General features: G+C 36.8%; 1 protein-coding gene across 1 annotated transcript in view; it reads left to right on the plus strand.

The window, feature by feature from the left end:
* NHLRC2 (NHL repeat containing 2) overlaps positions 1–13,737 on the plus strand; it is a 38,982-nt gene that overhangs the window by 5,690 nt on the left and 19,555 nt on the right. Inside the window, exons 3-5 of the mRNA XM_084526533.1 lie at positions 3,566–4,021; positions 5,606–5,727; positions 7,455–7,584. Coding sequence (XP_084382659.1) covers positions 3,566–4,021; positions 5,606–5,727; positions 7,455–7,584 — 708 coding nt within the window. The remainder of the gene's footprint in view (positions 1–3,565; positions 4,022–5,605; positions 5,728–7,454; positions 7,585–13,737) is intronic.

Here is a 13,737-nt window from a genome sequence, read left to right on the forward strand (position 1 = left end):
GTAGGCTGAAGAAGAGCAACCTAAAGAAAGAGGCTGCAATCCTAAATTCAGACCAATTCAGCATGGATTACTGTGCTGGCAGTCAGGCCCTGTGGAATTTGGAATGCTGTTGGGAAAAAACAATGGCGAAACGTAGCGAATGCCTGAATATAATCCCTACCTGGAAGCAAAGCAAAGATTTCTGAACTCGAATGGGTTTGTGTAAAATAAGCATTCTTCATGTGCCAGTGAAGTCAAGGACTGTGAATTTGAGAAGAAAAACCTCACTTTTAGTCTTAGTCACATTCAGTGTTGGCATAATGTGGGACTGTTGGCTGATTTTAAGTGCTGAAAGCAGGATTTGAAATTTTGCTTAAATCTAAGGCCCAGTCTGGTCAAAATTTGGTTAAATGACAGAACTGAACAGTGGTTTAAAGAAATGGTCAAGTAACTGAGAGCAGCCAGTGTAGGCATGGTGGTGGAGCTCTCTGGCTCCTGCCTGGGAAGAGCAGGGGCAGAAGAAAGATACGTCAGCTAGCCAGACCCCACCCCTACCATAAAGCTAGGAGGAAAACCTAAAACCAAATACTGCTTTCCGTTCAAACCTCTCTCCTTGCATGTGGTTGCTTACAGGTGTCTTCTGGGCCCTTTTCTGCTCAGAGGGCTGGTGTTACCCTTCTTGCAGTGCTGAACTCCCCTGGCTGTAACTGCACTGCTTTCAGAGAACGGCTGTACAAAAGCATTCTGCTTTTGTGTACGTGCCCAGAGTTTTATTAGGGAGGTGTTTTAATGGATAGGATAGAAAATGCCAAATAACAGGAATGATCTGACATGCACATTTCCAATTCAGAATGACTTGTGGCATATTAGTTGATCGTAAAGTAAATAAAATATGTGATGTGTGAGTTATTGTGGAAAAATACACATTTCCTGTGAATTAAAAAAATAAAGTGATAGAATGCTGTTAAATAAAATGAATGTCTTTGTTAAGGAGAAAGATGCATTATCGTGCAAGCTCCAAAAGTTATTGCTTTTGTAATTTTTCCCATCTTAAAGATTCTGGATCTTGATATTTGCAGTTGTAAATGGAAGAGGGAAAGAGAAACAGGAGAGGGAAAAGAGGCATTGTTCTGAAACCTATGAGAATCTAGAAGATGAGAAATAATTTTTTCAGCAATGTTACTGAAAATATTTAGGTTTTGTTCCTATTAGATTTGTGGTAAACTGATGAAGACTTCATTCCCTTGTAACAAATGGTTGTTTTTGAATAAGGGCAAAAATCGTCTTCGAAAAACTAAGTAACTGCTGCTTCAAGTAACTAATACAGTTCGTGCTCTGAAATCTTACAACTTTGCTGAGAAAACATTTATCTAAAATTAGTCTTTTCCAAATTAGAGACCTTTGGGGATGGCTATTTCCATTGGATTTTGTTTAGGACAAAACAACCGTATTATTCAAGTCAACTCCAAATGACGGAAGTTGAGTGACTTTGCACGTCAGCCTTTATCCTTTCAAACTGCAAATTATATCCTGCTTTTATAAACTTAATAGCTATTCAACCAAATCTATTTTGTCTGTAGTGGTACAATACGACATTTTTGATTGCAGTGAATATTTGAAGGAGCACAAATGAATTTAAGATACAACACAGTAATTCAAAGTGAATGTAATTTAAGAACCTCATGAAGCTCTTTGGGGGTCTGCACTGATTTTATTTCAAAGTATAAGCATCGTGAGAATTGGATTAGGTTGGATAATGTCTCTTCTTTTTCCGTGCCACCCTGTAGGGCCTCCAAGTCGTCTTTTTTTTTTTTTTCTTTTTCATATTACTTGCATGACTGAAAAAATTGTGGTGCTACAAGGGATCCACCTATAGACATTGGATGACTAGGGGAGGGAAGGAAATGCTGCAGATACTTGAATGTTAATAATAAAAGTGTTATAAATACTTGTTATTTGGTTAGACCTGACTGGAGGGGAGGATGAAAGCACTTTTTTGTTGTTGCTGTCTAAATATTTTCTAATACTGGAGTGAATTGAACCAAGCTGGGTGTCAGCTCTATGGATATTCTTCTTTCCCACTTAATTTCACCCTTCTCAAAATAACACAAATGATCAGATAAAACTTCAAATCTTTAAACTGGACAAAGTAGTATAAGGGTCCTTGTTGTTATCTGTGGGTACAAAAAGCTCACTCTATCCAGAAAGAAAAAGATTTGTGGATGCATAGGAAGGTTACTACGTAGGGGTTTCTATTAGATCAACAGTTCTGGTTTAAAATTGTTGTATCGCATCTTCCTACAACTGCATGGTTGTTGTTATCTTCCTTGCTTTAGTGAGGAAAAATCCTAAATGTCTCGTGATGGCAGTGAGCAACAGACTCTGGAAATGGAATGTTCTGAAATTTAATCAAATGTCATGGTTCAGACGGTCTCGTTTATTTTGCTCAGATCTCTGAAGTTTAATAAAAATACTCCCAAACCCAAATCATCACAGATCTGACAAGTTATTCTGACTAACAAGATCATGCTCTTTGCTAAGTGTTCTCTGGTACAAAGTGAGACGAAATACGGTGTTGATGTCATGTGCGTAGCTCATTGCGTTTGGTTATGCTGGTAAAACGTAATTTAAGGCTCTGAAAAAGGCTGTAGTGGTGTGTGTGTGTTTGTTAGGGGTCCTTTTTTTGCTCCTAGGACGTACCAAAAAGTGACTCAACTAAAAGGAAGGCTCGTCATTCTTTTTCTGTTGAGTAGGTAGGGGGAATGGAAATTTTGGGGCTGCTTACGTAAGTGTCTGCAGGGGGTGGATGTATATTTCTTTTTTGTCGCGCAGAGAAAAGCAAATGAAGTCTGAGCCATACATTTGTGTTTCTGTTTGAATTTCATGAAACTGAGGAAAAAAAAGCAATTCAAGGACTCTGGTAATTGTGTGCTTTTTTCATCATTTTTAGGCTCGATACGATGTATTCTGTGTATGTAAGCTGAATTATATTACTTGGTGCTTGTGCAGCACCTTCACACTAGGATTTCAAGCGCAGTTACCTCTGTGGGAAAACCTGAACTTTTCATTGTCTTTATTAACTAAATATAGAAATTAGGTTAAAAACTGTAAGGGGAGGGGAAAAAATGATAATTAATTCTCTTTTTTTAATTTTAAATATAGGATACTATTTTGATTTTAGGTGCCTCTTTTTGTTTGTTTTTTTAACTTGATCTACAGTGAGATATGCCAGGATAACTCTGGACTCGTGATCACTACTTTACAGTGGAAAATAATTAGTTTTCTGTAAACAACATAGCTATGTAAAGGAAGCAAAAGTCAAAGAGGTATCCTAAACACTTGAAAGAACAAAGCATCAGTTAAACGTGGCTGAGCTGTAGCAGTTCATTTTGAAAGAATTTTCTACCTTAGAGATTCAGGGCGTAAGAACAATATATAACATATTATGCTCTTTATTTGTTCAAATCCTTTCCTCTTTTCTGGGAAGCAGTTAGCAGTGTTGTGGGATAACTGTGCTTCTTTCTTACATGTTTTTTTAATTGAACTACAGGTATGTTTCAGTGCAATACTTCATTTTTCCTTTCAGATGGCCTTGTTATTATTGGTGTCCACTCAGCGAAATTCCCGAATGAGAAAGTCCTGGATAACATCAAGAGTGCAGTTCTGAGATACAACATTGTCCACCCTGTAGTAAACGATGCAGATGCAACGTTGTGGCATGAGCTAGAAGTGTCCTGCTGGCCAACTCTGGTCATTCTTGGCCCTCGTGGAAACATGCTCTTTTCACTTGTTGGAGAAGGCCACAAGGAGAAGCTGTTTTTGTTTACTTCTGTAGCACTGAAATTCTACAAGGAGAGAGGACAAATCAAGGACAACAGTATTGGAATAAAGCTATACAGGGACTCCCTCCCACCTTCTCCCCTGCTGTTTCCTGGCAAAGTGACAGTAGATAATTCAGGAGAAAGGCTGGTAATTGCAGACACTGGACATCACAGGATTTTGGTTACTCGGAAAAATGGGCAGATTCTGCACACTATTGGAGGTAAGATTATATAAGTTTTATTTAGGAGTAGACTATATTCGGTGGTGCTGCTAGGACCTAGCAGTTCATAAGCATTGATAACATTTTTTTTCTTATAAAATCACTTTTGCAGGAGGTGAGGGAATATAGCGTAGTACCATCAGTGGGAGGCTCTGTTAATGCAACTGGTTGAGGTGTCCCTTATTTGTTGTCGTTATTTCATTGACTAAGTTTTGTCTTTTCATGTGATAACCAATATGAATTACAAAAGAGTAGAGTCATAGGATCATTAAGGTTGAAAAAGACCTCCAAGATCATCTGGTCCAACCATCTTCTGAAAGAGTTTCAAATGTGTTTAGATTTCAGTGACATACATTCACATCCAGCATCAAGATAGGGAAAAGAGATAAAAATACTTCCCTTTCCAAGAGGAAAAAACAAACATGGAATTTTGGTTTTGATGGTATGTTTTGGGGGAGCTTTTCTTTGTTTGTTTTAAATGAAGAACATCCCTCAATAGGATTCACAAACTTCAGAAAAATACCAGTGGCACTACTGTTTTAAGAAAGGAAGGAAATATTTCATTATTTGATGGAACAGGGCATTGAATAGACAGGCTAATTATCCAAGCTAACCTGATAAAGACCTTAATACCCTTCTATGGGAAGTACAAACAAGGTTTCTTATGACAAGAGTCAGACAATTTGTTTTCTGTTTGGTATGTGAGATGAAGTCTCTGCCAACAAAACACCCTTTAGTATTCTGGGATATTCATTAAATAGCAACTTGGAGGGAAGTCTTGTTATCTCTGAATGGGTACCCCTGCTTCCTTTGGCACTCTGTGCTGTTCCCTATGAATGGGCATCCTGATGTAGTTCCAAGAGGAATTATCGGAAACTGAAACAGCAGCACCTCAATGTTTCATGTCTGTTAACGTCTAAATTGTCTTCTGAGAGTAAGTTGTAAAAGTTTGCATGTTTCAGTGACTCAGTTAAGTGATTCTGTGGGCAGAAAATAGTGTAACGAAGTTGATAATACTGTAATAAATGTGGGCATGCACAAAGGTTGAAATTACTATATTTGCATCACAAATCATGATGCACACATAATAACTCATGTATCTAAATGTCTTTTGCTGACACACAGTGCTAATGCACTTTAAATGTTACTCCCTATAAATGCGATGCTTACCTTCACACTGTTTTATTCAGGTCATGTTCCTCCCTCTCTTTCCTCTTTGTGCTGTACAGAAGGCTGTCACTCCATCATTCTCACTGTTCTTCCGTGTAATTAGTTGCGTGTCATCTTTTTGTCAGCTTGTATTATTAATAAGAAAGTGCTGCTAATCAAATATTAGTTTCAGTGTAATTACAGCAAAATCTAAATCATTGAAATGTAATTGAGTTTTGGAATTTTAAATCTTTGCTGGCTGCTTTTGGTAATGGTTTGGCTGTTAATTAGGAATAAAAAAAAAAAGGCTATACAAGGTGCAATGAAAGCATCTTTTAGACTATATAATTATCTTACAGGTTTAAAAACATACACTTTTTTTTAAGTTTTATTTTTCTGAAATGAGTTTTGAGTTTTGCTTTGTTTCATTTATAGGTCCAAACAGTGGAAGAAAAGATGGAAGATTTTCAGAAGCATCTTTTAACTCACCACAAGGCATTGCTATAAAAAATAATGTTATTTATGTAGCTGATACAGAAAATCATCTAATTAGAAAGGTAAATTTTCCATAAGGAAACAACCTCTTGTACTTCCCCTACTTAAACAGGTGAAAATTTATACCAAATTAATTATTCTACAAATATCTTCAACATCAGGAAGGAAATTTGGACTAATATAAATATTGTTTTGCATTTCCATTTTTAAAGGGCTACATATGCTTTTGTACTTCGGTTCATAGAATCATTCAGGTTGGAAAGGACCTCTAAGATCATCTAGAAATGAAGAATGTGCCTCTTGTTCTAGCATAACTGATCGTTTTTTTTCTTTTTCTTTTTTTTTTTTTTTTTTTTTTAACTTGTGACTCTTGCTTTCCTGTTATGAGAAACATCTATTCTTAGTATTGGAAGTAGAAGCTGTTTCTATTTCACTTACAGTTCAGATCCTTATCTAAGGTTATTGTACTCTTATGGTTTGGTGGATATCTGAATTTTTGTTAACTAGTTGTTTGGTCCTGTAAGCATACCTGCTTTAATTTCAGAATTATTTGTGTGTTGATTTTTTTTTTTTAATTAAATACTTGAAGTTTTTAGTGCATAGGAATGTTGTTCAGTATAAACAGGAGTTGAATCTTAAACCCAGTTAGGCAAAATATGGAATAATCTGAAGTTTGCTGAAGCAGTATCATATTACCTTATTAATAAAAGTTTTTATGCATCTCAGAAGATATTTACTCATATTTACTAGCCAGTAGGATGTCTGAGTCATGATCAGAAGAGGCACACGCTTACTCAATTCGAAAAGCTTTTTTTTACTGTTCAGTATGTTCACATTCATTCAGTGTTTCAATCAGATCACTAGCCTAGAAGCCCTCTGCACTGTATTCGTTGTCATTGGCTACCGCTTTTAATCTGGAAAGGAACAAGTGGCCCTGTTGGTCCAAGGCCTTCATCTTCATAATACTCACCATATTAGCCTGTTGACCAGAGATAATTAGGTGTTACAGTTAACAGAGTGCAGAAACAGCTGAAGTTCTGGGTCATATTGCTTCAGCATCTCTCATGATAAGTAGCTGTTCCCTTTTATTTAAGTTTGCCATCATGGTATCCAAGAATTAAAATAATCTGTCAGCTATAGGACATCCTTTCAAATGTTTGTGCAGGACACAGGCCTTGCAAACTGCTCCAAAAGTTAGTTTTCATGCTACACGTGTGAAAGACTCCTTTTTTTATATAATCATTACAATAAATTCACGAGAAGTATTGGAACTCAGATTATAAACAAAGGGGGAAGGAAAGATAAATGGATTTAGGCTGCAGAAATTAAACTTTTTTTTTTCCAACACATGAAATTAATTGCAAAAATCTTTTGTATAGATGACTTTATGTAGAGATAGGAAATACTTCTACAATATCTGATTTTTTTTTACAGCATATTCCTTTAGAAGAAGTCTAAAATGAAACATCCATATCCACTGTCCATCTGAATACTTCTCTAGAAAATGTTGATACTTTCTTCCAGAGTTGCTGACCAAATTTTGACAGTTCATTGTTGGTGCATCTGGAAGAAAATTTCAGTCACTTGTTTTTCCTGCTGTCCCCCACCAGCAACAAACATTATGGTAAAAATAATTATTCTCCTTCATAAACGAGTATTAGGATTTGGTTTTTAGTTGCAAGCAAAGATCCTCCATTTTAAACATTGCTAGGTCAGATTATCTGTATTACCTCTGTATTAACTCAAGGTGCTGTTGTATATTTAGCGTACGTCATTTTGCTTCTTGCAGATTGACCTGGATTTAGAGATCGTGACTACTGTAGCAGGCATTGGGATACAAGGTGTTGACAAGGAAGGTGGAGCACAAGGAGAAGAGCAGCCTATCAGCTCTCCATGGGATGTGGTTTTTGGTAATTCAGGTATAGTATCAGTTGAACTTTTAACATCTCACATTTATGCATCATAAGTGTTTGTTAAATGTTTTCCTGCTCTGGTAACAATTTGAAGTTCAGTAAATATTTACTTTACAAGTGGGTCTAAAAAACAGTGGTTTCTTGTGTACAAGTACTGCACTGCAGTTATCAGCTGCATCTAAGTTTCTGAAGTCCTTGAAAAAATGTGAACTGGTACCTGACCTGAAGAATGACTATTTTGTAGCAAGATACGTAGTTATTAGATCCAAATGCAGAAGGGAATTGTGATTACCTTTAGTGTGCCAGTGCTTTATGTCAGGATTGCTTAAGCAGCAGATGCATTTTACAGGAAGGGAACATTGTCTAAAGTTCTTTTCCTTGACTATACAGATATGTCTTACCACTTGTAAATATTTGAGTTCAGGAAATAAAAATAATTTTATCTGGTGACTTGTGTTTATTCCTGTTTAGACGATGTGAAATCATTAGACTCAAGACCGTTATAGAGGGCAAACAGATAGAAGAAGAACACCTCAGAAAACACCTTTCGAGCATCAGGGCATAAAAATAAAATCTTTGCGTAATAGGATGTAAGAATCAGCTTCTGAGGATTTAAATGGTATTCTTTTCTGATCAACTTAACACACTCCTGAGACTTACATCACGTAACTGCCATGTTTCTTAGGTTTCCATCTCAATATGATTTAAAGGTTGCAAATGCAAGTTTCTTAACGACAGTAAAATGATTTAGTGTAGCTTTAAACCCTTATATCAGGGAAGGAAAAACACTCAGAGTTACTTTAAGGAAACATGTAGCCAGTTCATGAATGCTGATTGTATGGAAGTCTTCTGGCAGAAATACATTGCCAGTTTAGGCAGTGTACTACCAAAAGCCTTGGCTACTAAAGTAAGCCACAGGCATCAATTTCACATTTCACACTTTCAGTAACATGACAACACACACACACACACAACACTCTAAACTGAAAGGGTTGTCAATGATTCTTACTAATTAAGGGTGTCAAGGAATAGGGAATTCTACTTAATAGGAGTACTTGAAAAAGAATCTCACCAAATCTAGGTTGCTGTTAATAAATTTTATCCAATCTGTTTTCACTTCTGTGATCCAGTAGACTTCTGTGGGACTTGATGGTGTAGTTTTCACACCAGTTTGGGATGTTGTCACAGAGCTGTTTTGCAGATCAGTAACAGAGGGGAGCACTAACTCAGAAAGTATTGCCCGAGTGCATCAGAAATTTAAGCTGGCTAATAGAACTATTCAAAATGTCCTTTAATTTTGCTTACCATTTTCATGATGCTTTCTTCTACTTCTGTCAGTATCCACTGATACTTTCATTTTTGAGAGCTCTGATTGTTAAATGAAATGTTAAATTATATGATTGTTATCAACATGAATATAGTAATCACTGAATTAGTCACCTGTGAAGGATTAGTCATCTGAGCTATTTAACATTGCTGAATTTATATCAGTATTTATATGAAAATCAAACTTTCTAGATGTACTGTTTTCAGACCAGTATGCTTTTTTTTTTTCTTACTCAATCAGATCCTACCAGTTAGTTGGCTATTCAGATCTGTACAAAATATATTATAACCCATCACTTAAGAGGAGATCAAATCAATTTAATTTTCTTATTTGGGAGGGTAAAGGGCCAGATAGATAAAATGGGGGGCTGCTTTCAGGTTGTTTTGTTTTGTTTTGTTTTTTTGTTTTTAGAGTTTTGATATGGTTTTGTGTGGCACGGTAAGGTAGTTGTCTGCCATATGTAAATGAGTGTAATATCTACATAGATCTCGTTAGAAAAATATGACCAGAGAGAGATGTCAAAACAGAAGGTTATATTGAGTAGAATGTTAACAAGAGAATGTCCCAGAGCCCAGTAACACTAATCTAATAAGGGTGTTTTTACGGGGCCAAAACTGCAGGATGCAATTAAGTCTCTGTTTGCAAGGAAACTGGAAGAATCAGAGGAGGTTTGAGCAGATGAACGAATGGTGCTCACTGAGACACTGTCTCGAGATGAAGCACAAAACCAAACAGATTGTGCCCAGGGAGCCAGGAATATATGTTAAAAGGCTTCATTGTTTGCTTGTATTTTTTAATGTATTGTTTATTGTGAAGTTAAACTAATTCAAATCGTCGTCTGAAAGATGCCATTCACAGAACCAAGAAAAGCCCTCAGTAATCCTCCAGCACTGTATTCACAAGTCATTATCACTTTGAGGCAGAAGGTGTCAAAGGTGTGAAGTAAATACAAAGCTAAGTTGTAACATTTTGGTATTTCATGGATTCCAGATGACATCAAGCCTGATTCAAAGCCCACTGAAGTTATCAAATCTGTTGCTGACATCTGTCTTGACAATGCAGGAAATAGTGAATGACTTTTTTGTGTGTGTTAGTTTGCCTCCAGTATGCTAAGAGTCAGACTTAACTTCAGTGCAGTTCAGCACTGTGGTATCTGTTTTTACTGTGATCACGTTGGAAAACATTTTTGGAAATCAGCATTTGTAAAGATAAAGTTTTAATTTAATCTGATAAGCAAAACCAAGACCTGAAAGGATATGATACCATCTTTGACAAGAACAGTTGTATCCCCATTGATAGAGGCTTCTGTGTGATTGGAATTTGCTTTCTGTATATTTCAAATATGAAAATACTGAGGAGAAAAGTTAGGCATAGACAAGTTAATCTTTAGAACAGATACTGCTGTCATACTTCTAACCATCCTCACAGGATTTCTGCAAGATGATAAGCTTCTGTTTCCCCATTTTTGCTGAAGTTTGAGGCAAAGTGGGTCATAAAACCGTAGAATGGTTTGGGTTGGAAGGGACCTTAAAGACCATCTAATTCCAGCCCCCCTTCCAGCCACCTTCCATGAGGTTAAATGACTGAAATACAATTTAATAGAAAGCTGATAAATGTCTCTCTAAGATAGGGGAGTTAAGACAAAAAACTGCTGGCATTCATGCAGACAGTATTCTCCTTTATCGTCTTTTTAATTTCTTTAATTGTGGCTACTGAACTTGTGTTTTACCCTCCCCCTTTAACAGTCTTGAGTGAACTCGATGGATTAAATTCTGCTGTTGAAGGTGGTGCTGAAATTTGCATTGACATAGATTGTGTAGGAAATACACAATGCAGGGGGGAGGCCAGCAGCTTAAAAATACATTATTAACTTACTGTGTGCTTTTTTAGCTTTCTATGTTGTCCTCTTCTATTTTTACTCAGTGGGTGTTGAAAGCAAGTGATACTTAAATGCAAAGTTGATCTGAGTGTGAAATGTTCTTGATAGCTGCATTCTTGCTGGAAGGAACAGGACGATGACCTGTGCTTGGTGACATAACTCTGTGGTTCACATTCCAAAATCCAGCCTGAAATTGCATGGTTGTATTTTATTTATAGAAACTCCCAAGCACAGTATTGCCCATGTGTTCAGCAAATTAGTTGGAAATGTTTACGTCAATACAGGTTTTACGTAGATATTATTGCAATGAAAGTACTGTACCTTATCACACTGGTGCAATCTTTATAGCCCTTAAAAGGCAAAAGCACGTACATTTTTTTCTTGTGTTTCTGCTAGAGGATTGTTTAGTACAACTGCATTCCGGAGGAAATACTTCTTTTTTTTCTTTTTTCTTTTTTTTTTTTGAATTTTTTTTTTTTTTTTTTTTTTTTTAAATCTTGAAAGCATGCTTTCTACATGTCACTTTTTTTCCCCTTCTAGGCTGGTCTCATTCTGAGGCTCTAGCCTTCACTGCCTTATGAAAGGAATCTTCCTTGATTAGAGCTGAAAATAAAAGAGCTCCTTTTGAGATCATCAGGGTTTAATTAGGAACCATTTTTCTTGACAACTCAAAATTTGAATTGCTCTAAATGTATGTTGCATATGTGCTATGACTGCATGATGTGTCAGCGTAGACTAACTAGAAATGCAAAAGGCTTTCTCATCTCCTCAGCAGTTTCCAGTGCAAAAGTAGAAGCTCAGAGATCCCATGCCCAGTTTTGGGCTGAATCTGTCCTTATAAAAGTTAATGGCACAGAAAACCACGTTAGAGACATCACTGACATTAGAAAGCATTGTTTGTCTTCTCTTCTTGAACTAGATTCTAAATCTACTTGCAAAAGGTCATTATTTTTTCTATAAAATATGACAAATTTCAAAGAAAAAGAAGCTTCATTAAAGTTAAGGCTAAAGTAAAATGGAAGATGTTATAGGGTTTCATTCCCGTGTAATGACTGTTTGAGGAGAATAAATCTTTTGAGAAATGTGACATTAAGTAGTTGCAATAAAGGACTGCAGAGAAGAAGAAGGTTATAGAGGAATGTTTGGGGAGGATTTTTGAAGCGCACTGTATTCTTACATGCCTTGTCCGAGTGGGTCAGTCAGCTTCATACTGCCGGCAGAATCCCAAAGAGGGACAAATACATTAAGTTAGGACATGTGAAAACTTCACCTAAGTCTATGCACAGCTTCTGTCATCCCTAAGCAGCTTTCATTCCTGCTCCTAAACTGGCATTTGTGTGGCTTTTTCCTTTTTCTTCTTTTTTTACCTTTAAGTATTTGAAGGAGAATTGAGGCGAGAGAAACTTAGAGAACTAGTAACTGCTGATATGATCGCCCCAACAAACTTTCTGTACAGTAACCCGGTTAAACTGTTGCCTGAATGCTCCATTCCTGTATTCCAGACCAAGCTAAAGAGATTAAGGGTTGATGGTATTTGCTGAATTTACAGCAGTAGGCTGTAAAGCAACAGGCTTTATTAATTTTTTACATGTTCCCTGTAGAAGTAGGTCAAGAAATCAGATATTTGCATTAATATTTTAGTATAAGCATGCCTTCGACATATACATAGCATAAGAACGCGATGGGAGCTCTGACTGAATTTCCAGCAGCAATCCCACACAATTTAGTTTGACAGGCTCATTTTCTAGTAAATTGGGCTTCTCTAAAGCTTGACAAAGTAGATGATGATGATGATTGCTTTCTGCAGGAAAAGAAACATTTGGATTAGCAAAGTTAGCATCTTAACAGATGTCAAAGTCAGTAACATTTGGAAGTCTGTGCCTTTTATGTGCCCTCTGTATAGAACGACGAGATTTGTACCTGGAATGATGGTTTCTTACTCGTTTTTTTCCACAATCTGAATGTTTTGTTTCATGAATTAGATATATATTTGTGATACAGGAGTTAAAACTACTGATCAGATTCCTAAACGTTGTTTTAGGTACTAGATACTGTTTTCAATGTAAAGTTCTAGATAAAGAGCTGCTGAAAATAAACATCTTTGACAAGTCTTAAAGAGGCTTTGTTGGGCGTGCTAGGGTCAGAATGCGACACGCTTCTGAACTGGTCTAATCCGATGCCGAAAGTGCTTTCCAATGTGCAAGGTCTGTTGGGGATGGGGGGAGTGCAGTGCTGAGGTACCCTCAGGTGTATGTGCTTGCTCTGAAACAGGAATGAATAACACACCTAACTACAGGAAAGCGAAGACTGGTTACAGTAATGTATCCCAACACCGCATAATCTAAAGTAGCACTTTCATGTTAAAAAATGCCATTGCTTGCAATTTGGATTTCTATTTATTTATTTAAGCATATATTGCCATTGCATTTGGAAGACCTGAATGAGAAAACTTGGGATAGAAAGATATTTTTAGCTCCCTTTTATCTCCCATTGTATGACATCCCCTCGATATCCACGTCCAAGAGATTTCCCTTGATGAGACTGTAGGACTAAGGAGGAAAATTCTAAAAACGTTTGGTTTCGTAAAGGGTTGTGCTTTTTGCATGATACGAGAGTAAGTGAAAGAGTGTGCTGGGTAGCACAGGGAAAAAGGAAGAAGGAGAAAATGAATTTTTACTCCTTCAAAAAGGATGACGTGTACGTGTAACAGTCCAGACTTGGTGCTAAAGCATTCCTTTTTGGGATTTGCCGTCTGTCTCACTGAAGACCAGTGATTCTTTAGTTGTTTTGTCAGTTGGATTTGGATTTAATTTGCTAAACTTCCACTGACTTAAGTGAAGACGAGACTCGCATTCATATGCGTAAGTATGCAGCATATGTGTCTGTGAGCAGGAGGGGCTGCTGAGCAGCCCTTTTTGCTTGTGTTTTTGCAGCGGATGAGTGTAGCAACAGG

This window comes from Aythya ferina, assembly GCF_964211825.1.
Source record: "Aythya ferina genome assembly, chromosome: 7".
Lineage (NCBI taxonomy): Eukaryota > Metazoa > Chordata > Aves > Anseriformes > Anatidae > Aythya > Aythya ferina.